The following is a 24,797-nucleotide window of genomic DNA, read 5'->3' as shown; positions in this document are numbered from 1 at the left end:
ACCAACTGTGCATACAAATCGCATAAAACACAACACAGTAACTGTGTTTAGAAATACATGGGGTTGTGGGTGTGGTCTATTGTTGACCATTCTCTAAACCGAACAAAGATGGTCTGTGGCTGGCCATTCTCTTTCTCTTTGCTATCCGAGTGTTGGCCAAAAGACAGAATAGAAGAAGCAATCTTTGGTAGAACTCTGGTTGCTCGATGATGAAGCCATTCATGATTGAACACACAGTACATGTGAATTATCATGATCATAGAGATGCAGAAATTGCTCACTCCAGTCCCACCTCAGATTTACGTTTGTGCATTCTCAAGAACGGAAATATATTAAACCTTTAACCATTAACATCCCGGAAGTATCCATCATAGCTAACAATTCCACTATCACCCCATCTCCCCAGGCCCGGTGCCTTGGGGTTATCCTAGATTCTGCCCTGTCATTCACTCCTCATATCCAGCCACTTTTTAAATCATGTCACTTCCACCTAAGGAACATATACAAAATACAATCATTTATCACCTAAGATGCTGCCAAAATTCTTATCCACTCTCTCGTCATAACACGTCTAGACTACTGTAACTCTCTTTTAATTGGCCTTCCCCTCCAGAGACTGTCACCTCTCCAGTCCATAATGAACACTGCTGCGAGGCTCATAAACCTTCTGCTACCTTTCAGAATAAAATTCAAATTAATGACCCTGACATATAAAGCACTTCATAACTCTGCCCCGCCCTACATCTCTGATCTCATCTCTATATACTCACCCAATCGCTTACTACGGTCCTCTACTGACCTACTACTCAACTCTTCTCTCATTACCTCCTCACATGCTCGCATTCAAGACTTTGCAAGGGCTGCACCCCTCCTCTGGAACTCTCTCCCACGGTCTGTCCGACTTTCTCCCAACCTTTCTGCTTTCAAAAGATCTCTTAAAATGCAACTTATTTAAAGAAGCCTACCCTCACTCTGCTTAACTACCAAATGCAATACCACATACAGTACCACATTTCTCACTCACTTAATTCTGATCCTGCCCACACCTTGTGTCTTATTCCCTTCCCTTTAGATTGTAAGCTCCTTTGCACAGGGCCTTCCTTACCTTTTGTACCGGTATTGGTTGTGATGTATGTAACTCCATGTATGTATGTTCTATGTACAGTATGTGATTAATGTGATTTAGTTGTATAAACACATTTACATTTTTAACCTGCCTGGATTCACACTCTCTCTCAATGTAGATCTACATCTATTGCAATATATTTAAGTTGGCCAACTACATCAAAGTCATCCCATATCTGGCCAGTCCTACGCTCAATTTTAACCTGATTCATTAAGAATTCTATTGCTTCATTATACATTTTACAAAGGGACTATTGGAATACATGGACATACAATCCCTGTTTTGTTTAAAGAGTAAGGCATTTTCAGTAGCAGTATGCACAAAATGTCTCTGTCTTAAATATATTGATAATGGGTTGAGTGTAGAGGACTCTTGTATTTGTCTATATGTATTTTGTGGTCACAGCCTCATTGCACCCCCGCCTAATGGTAAATATTAGTGGTGAGCACAACTTTCCCTTGTTTGTTAAAGAAGTACCAAATGTTATAGAAAAGGAAATAGGAGAACAGATGAGGTAGAAAAACAAAAACAAAAAAAGCATCAACTTACAAATGACATCAGGGTTAACTGCTAAGAGCTCATTGTAGGGTTTTTATGTCCCCAGGTATTCCTAGGATCTTCATGTATGCAGGACTGAAAAAAGTAGGAGATTTTCATATGCTATTGGAGCCCTATTTTGTTGTATGCCTCCATATTATTCTGCAACATATAGGATAGTTTCTCATAGGCTGCTACTAATGGCAAATTGGGTTTTTTCCAGTTGCTCGTTATTACCATTACCTTTCTAATGCCCCAATTACTGTTGCCAAGCAAGTAAAAGTAATAATAACTGAATGCCCCAAAACAGACATCTATTTTATTAAAAGCATTTATTGACAGCCACCAGCACAAGGGTACATAACATATTAGTGCTGTCAATCACCATTTCTGCAGGTTAAATTAAACCAACACAGAGTTGCCCTTGTATCACCTTCAATTTGTCTCTGTGCTTTGTTCCCACTTTACCCGTATTTCATCCTACTCCTATAAATCTCTGCAATCCAGGCAATACTTTATTCTATACTCATTCGTGGATAATAGCAAATGGTGCAATCTGTAATCATATTATTAACATGTATTTATATAGTGCCAACATATTGCGTAGCACTGTACAGTAAAGCCCAGGACTGGGCCATGTACCCCCAAACAATTGAAGGATTTTTTGTGGACATTTCTTTAGAGTTACTATGTTAATATACTTACTGTACTTAACACACTCAGTACTATGGGTTGTAACAGCAATATCTTATAGTGATGAGGAAATCTGCCCTGTTTTGTTTCGTTGAAAAATTCATGAAATTGCTGAAAAATTAGCAAAATGCATTAGAGTCTTTTTTTTTGTCGCAGCAACGTTTTAGTAGCAAAATATATTAGAATCTACGAGCGACTTTTTTTCGTACTGCAATTGCATGAAAGTCAATGGTTATTTCTTTTAAAAAAAGTTTTTTCTCACTCCATATGCATTGTCAATGGGTGTTTTTTTCTCTCACTTCAAATGCATTAAAGTCATTGGTGCGTTTTATTTCTCAAGTTTTGTCTCGCTCCAAATGCATTGACATGAGTGGGCATCTTTCTTGCGTATTTTTCTAGGCGGAGATTCTTTTGCTGTGAATTTTTGCCTCCGTTTCATGAAATAACCTGCCGATGCCAAAATGCGCTGCAAATCCATGCATGGCGAAAAAATCTCCCATCAGTAATGTCTTATAATGTATACGTATGTGTATGTTTATTTATGTTACTGGGTGCATCACAAATAGTCCTTGAAACAGACCTCAAAAGAGCACCTTGTTGTCAGACACAGCGGCATGCAGAACTATCTCCTTAGGTGGGACCTTAACAGAGACTCGACTTCAGTAGATACAAGTGAACTAGTTAAATAGAAATAACATTTTTAAAAATTATGGCTGGGTAGTAATTAAATCCATGATCTGATTTGCAGAGTATCCGATTGTGAGTCCATAACCTGCTTAGTTACTTACAACTAGCATTTTTGACTTCCAGTAAAGATTTGGCTGTGGAAGAGTTGGTAATTGAGAGGTCATGAATGGCACCCCATGGACCATACAGCTGACATGGTTTGTCTGATAAGATCAGCTTATTGCACACTAATAGGCTCTTCATAACCTATGGCATAAGCATGAGTCACAATCACAGGCAAACTATCATGTAGGCTGTGGAATGCCATCTCATCTATTGACATATAGTGAAATGTTTCTGGAGAAATTCCCCTTTAATTAGCCTCCCCAAATGCACATTGGTTTAGAAAGACTGAACATATGTGCAACTGAAGCTACCTATCTAGTTAGAGCAATGCTTCCTGTACATTGAGCTTATTCACTGTATCATAACAATTCTGGACATGCTAAACGCATTTAAACATCTCATAAGTCTATGGTCGATTTACTAAAGGTTAAATGTTAGTGGTATTAGAGCTTTTTCAAGCCACAAATAAACTCTATTTCTTTAAAATCACGAATGCCATGAAGGTTATTAAAAGATCGAAATAAATGAAGTATGAACAGAAATAGCTAGCAAAATAAAACCTAAACCCCGAACAAACCAATAATTCACAAGACAATTACTATTTTGATCTCTGAAAACCTCTAAAACCACAAATGAAAGGCAAGATCTTTGCAAGAAAAGAAAGGGAATTTCCATGGACTTCTACATGACCTCGATTGCTTTTACTTGCCGTTCTTTTGTATTTGTAGATTTTATGGTTTTTACACTTGAGAAATTACAAAAAAATCTGAATTAAGTATCTATATGAAAACATTTGTTTGTTCACTTTAAAAAGTACAATTCGGTGGAAACAAATGTTCTACAAACTTTCATAAGTCAGCCCCAAAGATCTAGTTTACTAGTTTATGTATTTTCTTTTCACTGAACAGCATGAATAAACGGTAAATTAAAAGGTTTTGCTCAAACGGGTCTGATTATGGGTCACTGTGGTTGGCATAGTTTTTTCTGTTATTGACCATTTTAAAGCTGACCGTTGTCCAACACTTTCAAGTCAAATGCTGACATCATGTGGGAGGATTATAACACTTTAGGAGGATTCTGGAAGGATAAAATGAAGGTTGTTAACAAGGAACCAGAGACTTGAGTTGTGGAAATCACTATGATTTGTATAAATTGCAAAGAAATCAGAAACCTTTCCCACATCCCTAGTGGAAATCAAGCAATTTCTCCCTTTTGATGAAGGTTTGTTCCTGGAGAGTAATAGTCTCATGATTACATGGTCAAGGTATAAACACTGATCACCTCATCCTCATATAAAGCTGTAATGGTTTTATGATTTCTGTAGGAAATGGCCATTTTGGAATAACAGTATTAGCGGCACAGTCACACAATGTGGAGCTGCATACAAACTAAATGCAAACATTTGTTGGTTTCCATTCCGTTAAGAACAACACTGACAGCTGGGCAACACCAACACCTACATTATAGGGCAGTTATTAAAGAAGAACTATAGTTTAACAATTAGTCTAGACATGTTAAAGTACAGGGGTCATTTAGAAAGACCCCAGAAAGACAAAAGCACAAGTTAGTTGTAACAATTCACCCTGGTGGTCCAGTGAACCGGCGGGGACGCCTGCTGCGTGGTACTTCCTCGTCTGGTGCTGGTTTCTCCTAGGGCGCACTTCCGGGTTTTACGTGCCATACGCGTGACGTCATCACGTCTATGGTGCGAAATTCAAGGTATTTAAAGGGGCTACAGGGTAGAGATCGCTGGCCATTGTTAGATTTAATCTGATTAGATTCCTTAATGTGATTTTGTCTGTGTGTATTCCAGTTTTGATTTCTGCCTGTCTGACTCTTCTGATTTCTACCAATCCCGACCTTTGCATGCCTGACTATTCTGTGAACTCTGCCTGCACCGACCCTGGCCTGCCTGACTACACTTTGTCGTTTAATCCGTAAGAAACTGGTGTTGCCTTCCGTCCTAACCTTGGTAACATACGTGCCCCTTTGCCTATTCAGAACAGAACTCTCAAGTTTAAGACCTGGCGGCACCTGAGTAGCTGAGGGCTCCTCCCAAAGCCAAAAGCGGCTGCTAAAGGCAGAAGACTGAGCCGTGACCAGAGAATCTAGCACTTGTTCTGAATTTAGGGAGCTGTACGTGACATTACTGCACAGATAGGGGCAAAAAGGGATTATGTCTTCCTGCTCCCTACCTTGAATATAATGCTAATGAATACAGGCTCTGCTGTATTCAAGGTGGCAGCTGAAGGTCCCTGTGCTCCAAAACAAAGAACAGAGATCTCCAGTAAGGTAGAAGGCAGGGTGCAAAATGAGTAAAGATCTGTGTTTTAGAGAATGCCTCCAGTAGCCCCCTGTCTTATTAAAGCTCTAGGCTGCTGTCAGTTCCTTGAGAACAGGGACTGACATTGTATATATACAATGTTAATGTTAACTCTGAGATTCTCAACAGCACCCGGGAACACACTGAGCATGTGCAGTTTCACTGCCACTAAAATGGTGTAACAAGAACAAAAATGGGGAGATCCTGAAGACAATATTGAAAGAATGGACCATTACTGTTGTAGGGCTTCTAAACCTCTGGACTCATACAGCATGTTCGATACATAAAATACAGCATTCTTACCCCAATACTTGTTTAAAGTTTTCTTTCCTATATTGGTGAGTATGATAAATATGGAAAACATGAAGATAGAAAGCTCACGTAAAGCTTCTGGAAATCCTATATTGTTAATGCAAGTAAGAGCAATTGTCACAATTCCTAATAAAGAGAGACGTTCCTTGGAACATGTTATAGCAGGAACGCGCCAAAACTAATCTGTCACAATCTCTAGGAGGAAAATTATAATTCATATGAACATTAAATTACAGCACAGAAAAGCACATATTATCTGTTTCAATTCTAAAATGGAATTAAATTGAATGTTGTCTTATCAAAGTCCTTAATAAAGGCAATATGACATGAAAGCACAACAATATCAATGGAGAAATTAAGATGTCTGTGTTATTCAGCTTTCCCATCAGTTCCCATCTATTTTCTAAGGACTATCATTGACACATCTTCCAGTTCTGCAGTTTTTCATGTGGCATTTCCCAAATGGTGGCTGACAGATAAAGCAATAAGTGGAAAAATACAATATTTTTTAAAGAACAAAACATATGAGTTTGTCAATCAATCAACCTGTCTTCTAGGAAATATCTCTATCATGGCAAAATGGATTATTTCACTGAAACATTTCTGCTACAGGACTACTGAGTGTCACTGGAAACGAGAAAATGCAGAAAAAAGAGTTTCTTGATTTCATTTGTGGCTGGGATTCCACTGCAGTCAGGATCACAATCAGGGCAAGATTAGGGCCTTGTATGCATATACCAGAAACTTATAATAGCTGTCTTTTCCCATACGTATGAACTCTAAGTCCCTATCATTTGCTTTCTTTCCAATAAGCTTTTTTTTACTCCCCTTGCATTTCATTAAATTGTGTTCAAAGTCAAAGTCTATGTTTGTTAGATGACGGGTTTTTTTTTTTTACTTGAGTCGATATCTACTGACCTGTATTTGATACATTTTCACTTAATGAAAAAGTCAAGCATAGGAATAATACACAAGTCTTCAAGTGTTGACAGACATTGATTGCATGTGTGTGTTGTCACAAATAAACCCATATAAATATCTTCAATGCAATCATATTTAGCTTAAAATAAGATGACAAAGCCGTCAGTTCTCTGGGTATGTTTCAGTTCATGGCATTATGAAGGCATAAACCGTTTGATTTGTTTTTTTCTTCATAATTCAAATATGCATTCGATACTGTATTTATATTAGTTTCATGAAAATGAAAAGATGGAACAATATTCTCATACTGAAAGACAAAATAACAAGCTTACAGTTGAAGGTGTTCCAAGGGACAAGATTAGCACCAGTCTATCCTACAGCCTCCTCTTGCCTTCTGACCAAGCCATAATCCTTCATTCATAGGTTTGTGGAAATGCAGACTTGAATACAGTCAAATGTATATATATATATATATATATATATATATATATATATATATATATATTGCACTGCTGTATATGTATCAGGACCCTGTGTAGGACCAAACGTCGACTTACACTATTAAAAATGTTATAAATTGTAACATTAAATTAGTGCTCTGTTGATGTATATATATATATATATACAATACCAAGGAAAGCGGCACTCTCGAATAGAAAGTAGTAGTAAGACCTGTGTGTGTGAATTCTTGGATTTCTTGTATATATATATATATATATATATATATATATATATATATATATACAGTATATATATATATATAGCGCTATAATAAACTGACTTTAAGTCTGTTTTAGCTACTTTCCATGTGGGTTAATACCACCCATATGACTCTTTTCTCCCATAAGACTCTTTTCTCAGGGGTAAGCCCTCACAGCGGGGTGGAGGCAGGGTGCAGTGCAACTGTAATCGTGTGCAATGCACAAGAGATTGGGCGCCAGTAGTTTTATTTTGCTTAAACCATAAACTGAGTTTATTAACCAAAACCAGAGTTCACAATGGAGTATGGAACATAGAGTAACACATAGATCAACCAATATAACAAGATATACTGACTGTACCGAATATAGAATCACTCTCTGCAAAGTAGAGAGTACACGTAGAGAGTTAGGCAGCTTTTGAGAAGGTATTTCCCCAATCTTCAGGATTACCTTAGGTGGAACCCAGAAGATTATGTTCTCCCCTGAGTCTAACACTTAGGCCCTACTATGGGGTCAGTAACACCCGGGATCTTAATCCCTCTAATATCCTCTTCGGAGCTTTGAGCTGCTAAACTGCATACCCTATCTATCACTCCTAGAGTGATCTATTAAAGGGTATAACTATCACTTCACTATACTCAGGCTGAGTTCCACCACCCCTAACCTCTGCGGCAGGAACAGAGGAAAGTTTCAGCAGCAATGGACACTGACCTCATGGTTTGCAAGCCTTTTATACTATGCCACAGTGCCAATAAAGGGTAAGGGTGTCTAAATTTTCACATCCCTACATATATATATATATATATATATATATATATATATATATATAATCATAGTCCAAAAGTGTTCAGCACACCACAAAATAGTACATAACCCTGGTGCTACCCAAAATAGCTGTATACAAAAAAACAAAAAAGAGGATGCACACAGGGGATTTTTATAAAATTTAAAAATCTTACATTTTAATCTTAAAAAGCAGGTCGATGTTTCGGTCTGTATCTACGACCTTCCTCAAGACCATAAGATATAATAAATATAGATAAGATATATAAATATAAAAAACATAACACATAAAATCCCTATCCTATCCTAAACATAGACAAACTCAGCAGGTAAATGCAACTGTATTGTGGTCCTGTATTTTCATTTGTAAATGCCTTAATTTTCTTTTTGTTGGTACCAGTGACATAGAAAGCTCTGGACAAACTTGGACCCATCTTAAGTCAATATCTATGTTCACCCCAGAATCTTCCATATACCCTGTAATAGGCAAGGTGGGAACATGAATGTGTCCTAAGCACAAAGGGTCCAGTGGGAGTTAAAGAAATTGTATTACTGAAATGCAATTACTTAAGTATACAAAGGGCATGTCTAAGGGTTTCCATATCTTGACAGAACCCCAGATTACTGCAATTTTCCTGAAAGCTGGGGATGCTTGTCTCCTTGTCACTCTTCATTACTGAAGGCTGATAAGATGGTTTAGCTGCTGTGGCCACCTGCTCTGCTGCAAAGCCCAACATGCATGTACTGTAAGAATTGTGGAAATATCTCGCACACAAATATATATGATACAGGTATGGGACCTGTTATCCAGAATGCTTGGGATCTGGGGTTTTCCTGATAAGGGTTTTTACTGTAATTTGGATCATTGTACCTTAAAGGGATCCTGTCGTCATAAAACATGTTTTTTTCAAAACACATCAGTTAATAGTGCTACTCCAGTGGAATTCTGCACTGAAATCCATTTCTCAAAAGAGCAAACAGATTTTTTTTATATTCAATTTTGAAATCTGACATGGGGCTAGACATTTTGTCAATTCCTCAGCTGCCCCTGGTCATGTGACTTGTGCCTGCACTTTAGGAGAGAAATGCTTTCTGGCAGGCTGCTGTTTTTCCTCCTTAATGTAACTGAATGTGTCTCAGTGAGACATGGGTTTTTACTATTGAGTGTTGTTCTTAGATCTACCAGGCAGCTGTTATCTTGTGTTAGGGAGCTGTGATCTGGTTACCTTCCCATTGTTCTTTTGTTTGGATGCTGGGGGGGGAAAGGGAGGGGGTGATATCACTCCAACTTGCAGTACAGCAGTAAAGAGTGATTGAAGTTTATCAGAGCACAAGTCACATGACCAGGGGCTGCTGGGAAATTGACAATATGTCTAGCCCCATGTCAGATTTCAAAATTGAATATAAAAATATCTGTTTGCTCTTTTGAGAAATGGATTTCAGTGCAGAATTCTGCTGGAGCAGCACTATTAACTGATTCATTTTGGAAAAAAAACGTTTTTTCCCATGACAGTATCCCTTTAAGACTAACAGTAAATCATTTAACCAAACCCCTTGGGCTGGGTTTGCTTCCAATAAGGATTCATTATATCTTAGTTGTATCAAGTACAAGATACTGTTTTATTATCACAGAGGAAAAGGATCATTTACAAAATTTGGATTATCTGGATAAAATGGAATCTATGGGAGATAGTCATCGCATAATTTATATACATACACATATATATAATATATAAAATGTAATGTATACATACATTCAATAGAATGAGGCGGCTGAAGATAATGTGAATTATTTTAAAAAAATATTTTTTTATTGGATGGTTAATTACTTCCTCTTACTACAACAAATCCGTCTTAGGTGTCCTGCCCTTTTATTTAAAAAAAATTATGTGACTCACCAACGGCAACAATTTAGAATTTTCAATGTAACATTTTCTAGCAAACAACATTACATTGACAGATGTAAATATTTTATTTTATTTTTTCCAATTCCTCTTGTGTTCATATTTCATACAGTTAATATAAATAATATGCAGATGATATATTATATATTCAGTACTTATTTGATCCCGGGGTACAAAACAGAAGCCAGTCACAACTCACAACATAAATGTTCAACAGTGTGAAGTGATCAGTGAATACATATTTAAAAACATCACTTAAACTTGATGTGTTGATACACCGTAGGACTTATCCCCAAAGGCGCTGCTCTAATTATTTGTAGGAGGAATGTTCTCTGAATTAGGTTTGCCTGAGTAAATTACATAAAGAGCAGCACATTCTGCAACCCTCTTACTCTTACTGATGTATAGCTGCAACCAGCAAATCCCATTAGCAGCACCCTGAGTGCTTTGCTACAGTTATTATGAGAAAGCAACAATAGGAATAGGATTCATTTATGGATAAAAGAGGAGTAGGGGATTCCCTGTACTAATAATACATTTTCGTGGTATTAGAGCTTTTAGAAACCATGATTAAGCTCTATTTCTCTAAATCTATTTCTCTAAAATTTTTCTCGAATGCCATGAAAGTAAGTTATTAAAAGATCCAATAAAAAGTATGAATTGAAAAAACATTGAACAATCCGCTAAAGAATACGAATACACGTATAGGACCTATTATCCAGAATATTTAGGACCTGGGGTTTTCTGGATAAGGGATCTTTCCTTAATTTGGACCACCATTCCTAAAGGCTACTAAAAAAATAATTTAAACATGAATTAAAACCAATAGTATTGTTCACATTCAATAAGGATTAATTACAGTACAAGGTACTGTTTTATTTTTACAGAGAAAAAGAAGATCATTTTTAAAAAAATTTAATGATTTGATTAAAATGGAAGATGGCCTGCCTGAAATTCTTAGCATTCTGGATAATGGGTTTCCAGATACCTATAGCTCTAAAACCTCTTAAAATTTGATTTTTGTTGACAACTACTAGCGAATTGACTTATAAGACTTCGACTGCTTTTACTTTTTGTATTACAGTTTTTGGGGCTTTTGAATTTTTCGAATTTTACTGAAATACAAAAAGAAAATTTTGATTTGTGAAAAAAAGGAAACATGAATTTTAGTAAATTGGCCCCATAGGGAAGGTCAGATCGGTAGGATAGAAAGGAGGGGTGGGACAGCGCTTTTCCAACGTATTGTTACTCCTCATGGAGAATCAAGCACTGAATTGAGATCCACCATAAGGTCAAGATTTATGGAGCATGCTAATGTACTATTCTAGATACATCAAACACTACAATAGAGTGAGTATTATGACAATGTTTATTTATATCAAGAGTTAAGAGGGGCTTGGTCAAATGATGGAACACAAAAGGGGTAGATTGACCTCCAAAACTGTTAAAACCCCTGGGATAGGTGAGTATGTAATAAAGGGATTGAATAGGATTGAGGCCAAACAATGAAGTTTTCCATTGTATTGGTTCAAATTAAATTAATGCTATAGCAGCAAGGGTTTACAGGATCAATAGATTTACATATGAAATGTATCTGTTTAAAAAGGTATAAAACAAAAGAATTTATTCCCATGGTTAACCGAGTGGCATTTTTTTGGCGCTACCATGATGTTAATGGCACATTGCGTTTTTTTCATATTCTTGGCAATTGAAGACATTAGTAAAAAACATTCCATTTTAATAAAAGGCTAATAATCAGGGGCGTAACTACCGGGGGAGCAGGGAGTGCAAATGGGCCAGGGCCCGCACCCCCACAGGGCGCCCCCGGAAGATAGTGCGCGCTGCAGCCGGCTGGAGTCGGCTGCAGCGGCACAGACAAATCGTGCACACGAGGGTGGGGGCGGGCCCGTCTGCACGGCTCGCACCAGGGCCCGCCCCCACCAAGTTACGTTACTGCTAATAATAACTGCATTCCAATATACAGCATGGATATGATAAGGTGGGCAAAGTACAATCATCCAACACATTGAGGGCAAAGTCTGCTATGTCACAACCATCCTTGCAAAACAATATTTCATTAGTCATTTTCCAATGTATTTCATGTTTCCCTTGAAATTCTGCACTAGGTGACAGATGGTTTTTATTTAATTCAATAATCTAAAATAAACCTTTGGTGAAGTATGTAGGCCTGTGTAATAACTCCTGGGAATCTTATATCCATCTGCCTCTCTATTGATGTCCATCAGCTATCCTCTCAAGCTTTCCCCTACATACAGTACAATTGACTAGACTCGCAATGATAAAGTCAGGTGAATATATATAAGTGACATCTTCCTTTGTACTGCGACAAGGGAAACGATGGGTAAAAACAGGTGCAGCGTTGGAATTCACTATAGCAAATTCCAAATGCTTAATGATGTATATTAAAACTCCAAATTTTACAACGCATTGAACAATGTAATTGTAATACAATGTATTTATTTTATTTATATAGTGATGGTGCAACTTCTTCATACAAATGACCATGGTTTTCTCCCATTTTTTCCCTAGAATTGCAGCCTCATTGTGGTTGTGTGTGAAACAAAAAACAAACACTAAGGGGGTTATTGATCAAGGTCCGAATTTATCTCAATATCGGCTGATCTAACCCACTCGGGTTTTTAACGCTTATTTATTATTCCATTTTCCCGAAAATTGCCTTGCGGGAAAAGCTCAGATTTTCACTATTTTTTCATGAATTTTCCCCGAATTGTTCTGAGTTTTCACCCGCAAGCTCCGAAAACATTGTGAAATTGGCCAAAACCCCCGACACAACCAAAAATCAATGAGACTGTTCCCATTGACTTTTATGCAACCTCGACAGGTTTGAGATGCCGTGTTTTTATATTCGGGCTTTTTATCCCTCAGAGTTTAATAAATTCTGAAAAATTTTTGATTTTTTTAAAAGTCAGATTTTATAAAAAAAAATCACGAATCCTTCAGATTTCGGGGAATTTTGGGTATTCGGAGCTTAGAAAATAACCCCCTAAGTGAGTGTGTTTTCAGATGGACACATTGGCACTTAGTGCAACTATACAGAGGTGCAAGGAGCATGTTTGGATCATGCAAGCACCTTTATTGAATGCAATCAATACTTTGAGGGCTGATTTACTAAAATAAACTGAATTTATCTCAGGTATTTTATGAAAACAAAGTCGACCAAGCTCCCTTCCACAAATTAAACTCATTTAAAAAATAATTTTTCTCAAAAAAATCAGAGCAACGTCGCGACAAAATCAAGTGTCAATTTGATAGTATGATTGACGCACCAAAAACTTGACTTTATTGAATTTTCACTGCGAAAACTCGACTTTTTCAGATTATCGAATGAAAACCCCAATTTTTTCACATTATCCAGTTCAGATCACGATCTCAAGAAACAACTTCATGGTCATCTGCCATTGACTTCTACATGACCTCGACAGGTTTGAGATGGCACATTTTTGGATTCAGATTTTTAGCAGCTTTGGGGTATCATACATCTCTAAACAATCAAGTTTTCATTTTTCCACGAAAAATGTGAGTTTGCCCCTTAAAAACCTTAATGAAAAAAAATCGATGTTTAATAAATGGGCCACTCAGTCTTTAAGTTTTCCCATGTTATCATTCTCTAATGATAAAATTATATATATATATAATAGAAACGTTGAATAAATCACATTTTTCTTTTTCACCTAAGACCTGCGTGTGCGGACTTTTTCTGATAACTATATATATATATATATATATATATACAACAAAAGCAAAAGAGCAGAAAAACTATAAATAAAAATGAAATATTTGTTTAATGAAGATCTTCTCAAGCAGCAAGACTATACCCTAAAATTCCCAGATTGGTACATTCCTAATCAACCTAATCAGCTCCATTAATAGTATTATCATGTGGTATAAAAATTACCATACATTCCAGAAAATCACAATTTTCACAAATCAATCAATCAAATTCAGTGCAAGCTAATCACCAAGTATAAGTGCATGGATTCCAGAATAAAAACAGATACAATGTCACCAGGGGGCTGATTAATGTGCTTAATGGTTTTTTCGACACATGAAAAAGTGCAAGTGAAATTGTATTAAATAAGGATATTTTATAATGAGCTCCTCAAATAAATGTTAGTCAGTTCAATTATAACTTCTGTGGCACCCTCTTATATGACAAGATCTTGAGAAATAAAGAAAATAAAGAAACTGAGGGTGGCCGGATGAGCAACACATTTTGTTGGCTCTGTTATCAAAGATTTTCCAAAACGTTTTGCCAGCTTTGACAAGGCGAAAACCATTCATGGACCAAAAGCCGCTCTTATTTCAGCTGACCTAGTGCAACCCAAAAATATATAACTGAATTGTTTTTTAAAGTAAATTGGGTTTTATCTTCTTGACCATTGGTTTTCTGACCCTGTGGGAAGTTTATAGTTGAATAGGCTTTATCTTATTATTCAGCTATGGGATCCATTATCTGGAAACCTGTTATCCGGAAAAGTCCTAATTATGGAAAGGCTGTTTCCCGTCGACTTCCCTTTTATCCATATAATCCACATTTTAAAAAATGATATATAATAATAAAACAGTACTTGTACCAAATCCAAACTAAGATATAATTAATCTTTATTGGAAGCAAAATTATCCTATTGGGTTTATTTCATGTTTAAATAATTTTTTAGTAGTAGTCTTAGGGGATTATTTATCAAGGTCCGAATTTATCTCAATATCGGCTGCTACAAACTCCGATCTAACCCCCTTGGGTTTTTAAAGTTTATTTATTACATTTTCCCGAAAAATTTGCTTTGCATGAAAAGCTCAGATTTTTGTGAATTTTCCCTGAAATCTCCGAATTTTTCGGAGATTTCACCCAAAAGCTCTGAAAACATTGTGAAATTGCCCGAAACCCCCGACACAACTGTTCCCATTGACTTTTATGCAACCTCGACAGGTTTGAGATGCCGTGTTTTTATATTCGGGCTTTCTAGCCCTCTGGGTTTAATAAATTATAAATTATAAAAAAAATCACGAATTTTTCGTATTTGGGGGAATTTCGGGTATTCAGAGCTTAGCAAATAACCCACTTAATATATTAAGATCTAAAATATCCTTTATCCGGCAACTCCAGGTCCCATGCATTCTTAATGGTCCCATATAAAAGGAGAGCCCATACTTTACTAATGCAGGGACTACTTTTAGTTATATTGTCCCATTATTATCTACATCCATAAAAATGTTTCTGGATAACAGGTCCCAAAAATTATTTCTATGTTTAAAAATGTCATCTAAATTTTTACCCCCGATGGAACCCTCTGATATTGGGTGTCCTTACTTATGTGCTCCCACCAGGAGAGGGAAAACATTTGCTTTTCCAGGTCTCTATATTTCACTCAGTCAAACAAATAAAATAGTTTGTCATATGAGCAAATTGTTTACTGACAAATCCTTTGGATAATCACAAAAGATTTGAGAATGTTATGTTTAGTCTGATTCATGAAATGCCAAATCCTGCAGAACAGAAGAGCGCTAATCCTTCAAAGTCAAAGCGAGTGAACAGCACTTGCTCTTTTCTCTGTCAATGAGCATCATATTACTTTACTGCTGCCAGAAGAGAATGAGGGGGACTGCAATGTATCTGTTGGCTCAGCACAGCACTCTTGTACCTGCTTGATATTGTACGAAATCAGTGTCCCAAGCCAGCAATCATGGGATTAGCCAAGCCATATAGAACCTTGTTACCTACAGAGCAGCATTTCTCCATACTCACTTATAGGGATGGGCGAATTTGACCCATTTCATTTCGCCAAAAATCCCTACTCACTTACATGTCTGTAAATCCATGCTGATCAAATACATGATTTAATATGTGCGTGTATGTTAAGCTAGTGTTTTACCAAGACTTAATATATAATTTATCTGTACATTCTGTATTTATTCAGCGATGTTCTTAAAAGAGCAATGACTCACCAGGTTTGTGAAAAGACAAATGCTGGGGATTTCCTCCCACCGGGGACCAGAGCAGACTCCAAAGGAACATTCGATTTTACACAGTATGGTTTCTTTACTATAAAACTTGCTTTTTTTGTTTGTAATATTGGATAAACAGATTTAGATTTAACTAGGGATGTTCCGATTTCAGGATTCGGTTCGGGACTCGGTCAGGATTCTGCCTTTTTTCAGCAGGATTCTGATTCGGCTGAATCCTTCTGCCTGGCCGAACTGAATCCGAATCCTAATTTGCATATGCAAATTATGGGCGGAGGGGGAAATCGCGTGACTTTTTGTCACAAAACAAAGAAGTAAAAAAATGTTTTCCCCCTTCCCACCCCTAATTTGCGTAATTAGGATTCAGATTCAGTTCGTTATTCGCCCGAATCTTTCGGGAAGGATTCAGGGGTTCGACTGAATCCAAAATAGTGGATTCGGCACATACCTAAATTTAACTAATGGCTGTATTTATCAATGGGCTGTATAATATGTTTTCCTAGTTTGGATGGTTTCACCCAGTAAAATACTATTTATTTTTATGCATCAAGAAATGTTGGGCAGCAATGATATTAATGATAAGATAATGGAAACTATGTTGGCAGAATTCCAATGGTGGATCCATAAATGTGAAAACTGCAGCCTAGAATTGCAGTTACAGCTAACCAGGTATATGTGCGTTGGACTTGGCTTGGTGACCTGGGCAGCATAAGATCTAGATATAGAAGCAAATAACCCCGCTGTGCTGAGTTCTACAGCCAGTTGATCTGAATGGTTAGATTAAAAGGGGGCCCTATGTGAGGAGGGGCACTTTTTCCAACAAGCTTCCTTGGTCTTCAATATTATATGCAGAGAGCTTAGAGAACTGTGCTATGGATCACCAGGAAGCTAAAAGCCACCAATAAATTTAGCCCAACAAAAATTCTGGATATTGATTAATAAATTTAGTCCATGAATCTGAACAAGAGAATACAATACTACCCAGTCTACTTAAGGTAACCAGCCAACTGGTTAAGAATGCCATTACAATCAGAGATCCCAGTTCCCAAAGATTGCTGCACAATACTATAAGGGTTAGTTCACACGAGGAGATTTAGCACAGACGGCTTTTCATTATAGCGGATGGGAAGACAGTTCGGGTAGATTGTCGCCAGAAGTCGAGGCGATTAGTCGCTAGGCGACAAAATCTCCCCGAATCTCCTCATGTGAACTAACCCTTAAGGGCAAGTTACTCCCACTACAGTAACATTTTATTGAAGTGAACGAACAAAGGAGCCAAACCCAAAAATAAACATTTCCCCCAAGGCACCAGCTGTACTTTACTAAAGTATCAGTAACTTCGATTAGTGATGGGCGAATTTGGGCAAAAATTTGTGAAACGCATTAAAGTCAATGGGGCATCAAAATAGTTTTGACTCACGTTAATTTCGTCAATTTGTATACGCACGCCTATTTTGTCCAAATGCATTAAAGTCAATGGGCGTCCTAATAATTTTGCTGTGCGACAATTTTTATGCACACGACTATGTTGCCGCGTGCCCAAATTTTTTTGATGCGGTGGGTTTTTCACCGGGGAAGTGTGGGAGTTCGCCGGAGGCAAATCGTGGAAGTTCAACGCGAATTTGCACCTGGTGAATTTATTCGCCTATCACTAACTACGATTAATTCAATGCAAATAAGTGAGGAATAGAGAGGGCAGCACACAGAGCTGGAGTGGAGACCCAAGGGCCCACTGGATAACTTTCATCTGAGGTGGCTCATCACGGTGAGCCCGTCGGCAGGCCTGGACTGGGAGTCAAAATAGGCCCTGCCATTCCAAGTACATAGAGGCCCAAATAGTCTCCCACCAGCCCAAACAGCCCCCTACCAGCCCACTATATGGTACCTTTCTATTGGACCATACAGCAGCCCCTCTGGCATTTGCCAGAACCCACAGATTGCCAGTCCGGGCCTGCGGTGAGGACAATGAGGCCGTTGAATGCCCTTTTGGGTAATATAGTGATGGCACATTCTATTAATGCCTTTTAGAGGGGCTTGGATGATTCCTTGAAGAAGCATAATATCCAACGCTATTGTGATACTAAAATCTATAGTTCGTATAATAGATCTTTCCATAATTTGGATCTTCATGCCTTAAGTCTACTAGAAAATCATGTAAAAATTAAATAAACCCTGTTTGGGCTGGTTCTTCTTACAATAAGGATTTATTATATCTTCGTTTGGATCAAGTACAAGAAACTGTTTTATTATTGCAGACATAAAAGAAATTTGTTTGTAAAAAATTTAGATTTGGATTAAATGAAGTCTATGGGAGACGGCCTTTCCATAAATCGGAACTATCTGGATAACAGGCTTCCAGATAACAAATCCCATACCTGTAAATCCAGTACAGTAGTTATATATATATGTGAATGTATAAATAGGTCTGTATAAGTATGTGTGTGTGTATATAATGTTATTTGGAGGAGTTGAATGTGCAGGACTATTTGCAAACTATTTAACTATGTAACTATTAGCATTCAACCTGGGTACAGTCTAGAGAGCAATTGTGTTAAAATGTTATATTTCGTTTTTAATGCCCTGCTACATTGGTATCACTTTGCTCAAACTAAATATCCCCTTCAGAGCCCCATATAGATAAGAATGTTGTCCCTTGCTGAACACTAGGCAGTATGTTTGGATTCTGAAATAAAGCCGCAGCAATGCAAGATACTGATTATTCACTGATTCTCACCCCGTATATATTACACTACTGCAGGTTTTCTCGTTTCAGAACCTTTACAAAATTCTGCAAAGATTGGTGCACACCATCCAGCATTGCCGTGGCAACCTGTAAGATTATGTCAAAAGTGATAACACTACGGGTGAACGAAAAGAAGAAATGAGGATGCCGAGGTTACCTGGAGACTCACCATTTTTATCTGCTCTTCTCAAAATCTGTGGGGAGAAAAAATAAAAAAAACACTAATTAATAACAAGGCATAAATAAACTGCACATTCAGAAAAGCTATGAATTGCTCATTTAATCAATCATTTTCCTTAAAGCAAATATTTGGAAAGTCTAAGTACAGGTATGGGACCTCTTATCCCGAATGCTTAGAACCTGGGGTTTTCTGGATAAGGATCTATCTGTAAATTAGATTGTTATACTTTAAGGGGGTTATTTATCTACGGTCGAGTTTTAAAGGTTTGCGAGGTACAATGTTAGCCTAAGGGGACCGTCCCCATCACTGTACTATGCTTTTTTTGCTCAAAGAAAAATCGTTAGGTCGATCGATTAAAATCCTTCGATTTGTTTGATTCGAAGGATTTTATCGATCGAACGATTTTTACTTTGATCGTATGAACGAAGGATTTGCGCAAAATCCTTCGAATTCAAATTCGAAGGATTTAACTTTGAGGGTCGAATTTGAGCGTTAGTTAACCCTCGATATTCGACCCTTGATATATGTGCCCCCTAGTGTGTATATGTGTGATAGAGTACTTAGATTGTAAGCTCCTTGGGGTAGCAAAATAAGTCAATGACTGAACAACCTCTTATTATCTCCCTGGCCAGATTCAATTCAGTCAGAAAAAGGTTTATCACGTGAAAAAGTCATGGACAAGATTTAATTTAAGATGCAGTACAATCCAGACATTTTTTGGGTAATTTCCAAATCAGAAAAACTTATCTCACCGTTTATCATATGAAAATTTATATTTCTTATATTTCTTTGAAGTCTATGGGGGAAAAACGAAACTGAATTTGGAGAAAAGTGTTTTCTCCTCTAATTGAATCTCGTCCATGAGTTTTCATGTGATAAACCATGACTTTTTCTCACTAAATTGAATCCGGCCTATTATGTCATAATCCATTAGATACAGTAAATAAACCACTGACTGGAGAGAACACGGCCATGTACCAGGGTAACATCTGTAAAGCCTGCAGCTGCTCAGTCATGCATATTAATGGATATAAAAGAATCATGGCTGGTGAGATGTTATTGATTAGGTAAAGGGAAAAGACACCATGATGTATTTAGCGGAGAAGGGGAAAGGATTATTTATAGATAGTGATGGTTACTGATTCCATTGCACTTGTCATACCTTAATCTGTGCTATTTGTACTGTTTAAAGTAATAGAAAGTGAAGTAAAATAATAAAGAGCAACTGAGTACAATTCCCTTAAATTCATACAAAAAGAATTTAAACTCACAGAGTGTTCTCTACCAAGTAAGTTTGGCAGCAGTATTAACCCCCCACATTAATAATACAGCTATAGGACCTGTTATTCAGAATGTTTTGGACCTGGGGTTTTCCAGATAAGGGATCTTTCTGTAATTGGGATCTTCATACCTTAAGTCTACTAGAAAATCATGTAAAACATGAAATAAACCCAATAGGTTGGTTTTGCTTCCAATAAGAATTCATTATATCTTAGTTGAGATCAAGTACAAGCTACTGTTTTATTATTACAGAGAAAAGGGAAATCATTAAAATCATCAAAATCATTTAAATTTTGGATTATTTGGTTAAAATGGAGTATATGGGAGACAGCCTTCCTGTAATTCTGAACTTTCTGGTTAATGGGTTTCCAGCTGAGTATCTACAGAGCTCAGGTATAATATTGTTTGTTTTGATATTAAAGTATATATACAATATGTCCAGCATTTCTATTAATGATAGCTTTAAGTTGTTTCATGGATATCCCATTTGAGACTGACTCAAAGTCCATGAATTAAGTCTGTTCTGACTCCTAAATTGGACCAGTGACTGATCATCAGCAGGAGATTGAGTTGTCCAGTGTTCAACAAAGCTTGGTGGCATCTGACAATGAGTTTGACTAACTATGACTTTCCATTGGAATTATAATCTACTGCAATAAGAATCAGCCCAGAAATGACCAGCTGAACACTGCTACCCATGTGAATGTTTAGTGAAAGTCCAATTGCAATGACATAGAAATGTGTAGCCTTACACTAACACCAAAAATACAAATTGATACCTATATGCATCAATTTGTCCTTGGCAACCCAATCTACATTATTATCTATGGATAAGAAAACAGTTCCATGGGTGAATGGGATACAAATAGCAACACACATAGGGGCAGATTTATCAAAGTTCGAGGCGAATTTTCGAACGAGAAAAATCAGAATTTCAAGCTATTTTTTGTGTACTTCAAGTAGGAAATAATCCAAATTCGATTCAAATTTGAAAAAAATTCAAAAATTCAAATGTCGAAATTTATCATGTACTGTCTCTTTACAAATTTGACTGCGACCATTCGCCATCTAAAACCTGCCGAATTGCTGTTTTAGCCTATGGGGGACCTTCTGGAGTCTATTGGTCAATTGGTCTATTTGGAGTCAATTGGTGGACTTGGAAAAATCAAAGGGTTTTTTTTGGGAAAAACGTTGAATCGAATTTGATCGAATGCGCTATTCCTTCGATTCGAACAATTGGAATTCGGCCAAATATGGACCTATTCGATCGAAAACGGACCTATTTGACCCACAAAAACTTCATCTTAATTTCAGTTGGTCTTTGTTGACCCTTGATAAATATGCCCCATAGGATATCTGGAATGACATTCTAGCCCTCGATCTGCCCATATTATGGTCAGTAATCTTAGCCGCTACCATACAATTGCCAACATCCCCCCAACAGATCCAGGCAATTGAAATTCAACAACCGCTGAAGTGACACTTAATTGAATGATATAAACAATGGGATATGGGATCTGTTATCTGAAAACCCCGTTATTCAGAAAGCTCCAAATTACGGAATGGCCGTCTCCCATTGACCCCATTATAATTAAATAATCCAAATTTGTAAACATGATTTCCTTTTTCTCTGTGATAATAAATCAGTACTTGGTCCAAACTAAGATGTAATTAATGCTTACTGGAATCAAATCCAGCTTATTTGGGTTTAATAATATTTACATGATTTTCTAATAGACTTAAGGTATGAAGATCCAAATTACGTTATCAGGAAAACCCCAGGTCCTGAGCATTCTGGATAACAGGTCTCATACCTGTATATGTATATGAAACATGTATTATTCCTAATATTTGGGAGACCCTCAAATGTTTTTGCTGTGGAGCTCAATAACTTGTCGTTGTGCCGATGCCTCCTTAGAGAGAGAGATGAGATGTAGAAGCAATATTGTACAGGTATGAGACCTGTTATTCAGAATACTCAGGATCTGGGGTATTCCTGATAATGGATCTTTCTATAATCTGAATCTTTATACCTTGAGTCTACTATATTATCATTTAAACATTCAATAAACCCAATAGGATTATTTTGCCTCCAGTAAGGATTAATTATTTCTTAGTTGACATCAGGTACAAGGTACTGTTTTATTATTACAGAGGAAAAATGATAAAATGGACTCTATGGGAGATGTCCTTCACGTATTTCAGAGCTTTTTGGATAATGGGTTTCCAGATAACGGATCCCATACCTGGATAGGGTTTGTATTCTTGAAATTAGGTACTGCTTTACTGATCTCTGGTGATGAGTTTGAATTACGGGGTCCCAATCTGAGTCAAAGTTTATATAATTCAAGGATTTATAGATTGCTTTTGGTATTAGAGCTTATAACAGCTGGAGGGCTGCACATTGGTTACCCTGATGTAAATGCTAAAAAATACAACAACCCAATGATGCTGGGGAGCCCAGGCAAATGCCCTCTCTGCCAACCATAAACCAGCATTGCTGACAATAAAATACTAAAAGAGTCAGCTCTTAGGGCAAGACTGAATTCTATCCAGTTTTTGTACTATCCTATAAAATATACAACAATACAAACTGTGTGCACAGGAATTCATGATTTTCTGGGATTACATTTTTTTTTTTTACCCACTTCATTTTATCTATAAATAATAACTAATTGTGATACATATTTCATTCTAAAGTCTGGCACAAACTAGGCTAATAGCAAATGGAACATCCCAAAATCTGGCCTTATAATAGCTGATTTAGCAATTACTCATTTTCATTAGTTCCACTGGGCTGATCCTGGAATCTTTCTCGGGATGGGATTTGTTCATCTTGGAATGTAACTGTTACATAACAATAGTAATGCTGAATTCATTCCGACATGTAAAATGAGCGTGTGTGTATGTGTGTGTGTGTGGGGGGGGGGGTGTAGAACTATAGAACTGGCAAAGGAACAGTCTTTATGTACAGTCTTTATGTACAACTGCATATCTACTGTATATATATATATATATATATATATATATATATATAATTATAGATCGTATTGTACCATTCAGTCCAAATACAGTTACAAAACCTAATTAACACTAAGGGGAAAAGTAGACTCTTTATGCCAATTAATTGTGTAATCCCAACTGTAGATATAATATAAATATAATATAAATAATATAAATATATATTGGATTTTGTTTATTAAAACAGATAGGTTATATAGTGTTATATAACTCCAGTTCATGGATACCCAGTATTATATAACACAGTACAAAAATATACAGAATATCTTTCCTGTCCCCCTATAGCATGAGCATGCTGTATCACAAAAAGCTATATAAAATGTAAAATCCAGGGAGATATATATGTACAGTATCTATATATATATACTGTATATATATGCATAGAAAACCAGTGCTGGCGTTAGGAAACTACTGGGTACATCTAATTGCATCCCCTAGAGAAATGCCACTCACATATATATAGAGGTTCTCTGGAATTCTAGATGCCTTGCCTTGCTTATAAAGTTTGAAGGCTCTGGCTTGTGGTGGACAGTCTCAGCTTCTTGGGCTGGTGTAACCGGATAACATAATAATATAATATGGAGAATAATAGAAACAATGAGGAGAAGCAACTTACATCCAGGAAGATGGACATGCCCTTAGTCAGGTGCAGGGATGAGCTGATTTCCTCAGAGGAGTCGGTCCGGGAAGGAGAAGGCATCTCCTGACCATCCATGGCTGGCTGCTGGCTCAGAGCTTCTTGCCTGTGTCTTGGAATGTGGCTTCTGCTGCCTGGAATGTGTTCTGTGCTCCTGGATGAGGCACAGGTCAGGACTGGAAAGGCTCAGTCTCAGCAGCAATGTAATATTTGCTAATCCATAGTCAGTTGTCTTGAGTCCCTCCCAAGTGGGATCATCCTCCTCATCTTCAGCAGAACCTCCTCTCTCACTCTCTCCAGCCTCATTGGAGTCCCAGTCATTATCATCAGCTCACTTCTTAGCATTCACATAATGGAAGCACAGGCTGCACAGCACTACTGCACAATAAAGCACATTGTGGAGCTCACGGGAAAGTGCCGGTTACATTGTTGCAATGGATAAAAAGTAACAGTTCCCTGTTGCAGAACAAATCCAAACCTTCTCCATTTGTTCTCCTTGCCAGCTAATCTAATGCCATCAGCTCCATCTACTGTACAAATAGTAAACTGCAGCCCATTTCTGGATTAGTGGCAGAGTGCTAGTGACCCAGAACAGGGGATTAAAGGAGACATATTGGATAAATAAAAAAAAAACAATTTTATAGGCAGTGATGTATACTATATGGTGCTGGTTTTACTTTTGGCTATAAATTAGTATTGTCCAGTGTCGGACTGGGATGCCAGCGGCCCACCAGAAAGCCTTAGACCTTGGGCCCACCAGAAAACCAAAGAACGTGAGCCCACCAGAAAACCTTAGACAGTGGACCTTTCCAAACTATTATTTCTACTCTACTCACTCA

The 24,797-nt window shown here is 37.3% G+C and overlaps 1 protein-coding gene across 2 annotated transcripts in view; it reads right to left on the bottom strand.

The window, feature by feature from the left end:
* Positions 1–24,036, bottom strand: part of necab1.L (N-terminal EF-hand calcium binding protein 1 L homeolog) — a 118,956-nt gene extending 94,920 nt beyond the window's left edge. The window contains exons 1-2 of one of the 2 annotated variants that reach the window (XM_041566543.1): positions 23,938–24,036; positions 19,008–19,032 (exon numbers count right to left, since the gene is read on the bottom strand). In XM_041566543.1, the coding sequence (XP_041422477.1) occupies positions 19,008–19,032; positions 23,938–24,036 (124 nt within the window). Of the gene's footprint in view, positions 1–18,995; positions 19,033–23,937 lie in introns of both variants that reach the window. The other variant, XM_041566544.1, reaches the window with a different exon arrangement.
* Positions 24,037–24,797: the final 761 nt, after the last annotated feature.

This window comes from Xenopus laevis, chromosome 6L, assembly GCF_017654675.1.
Source record: "Xenopus laevis strain J_2021 chromosome 6L, Xenopus_laevis_v10.1, whole genome shotgun sequence".
NCBI classification, from domain to species: domain Eukaryota; kingdom Metazoa; phylum Chordata; class Amphibia; order Anura; family Pipidae; genus Xenopus; species Xenopus laevis.
The sequence above is the reverse complement of the archived record's forward strand: the minus strand, read 5'-3'. Positions and strand labels throughout refer to the sequence as shown.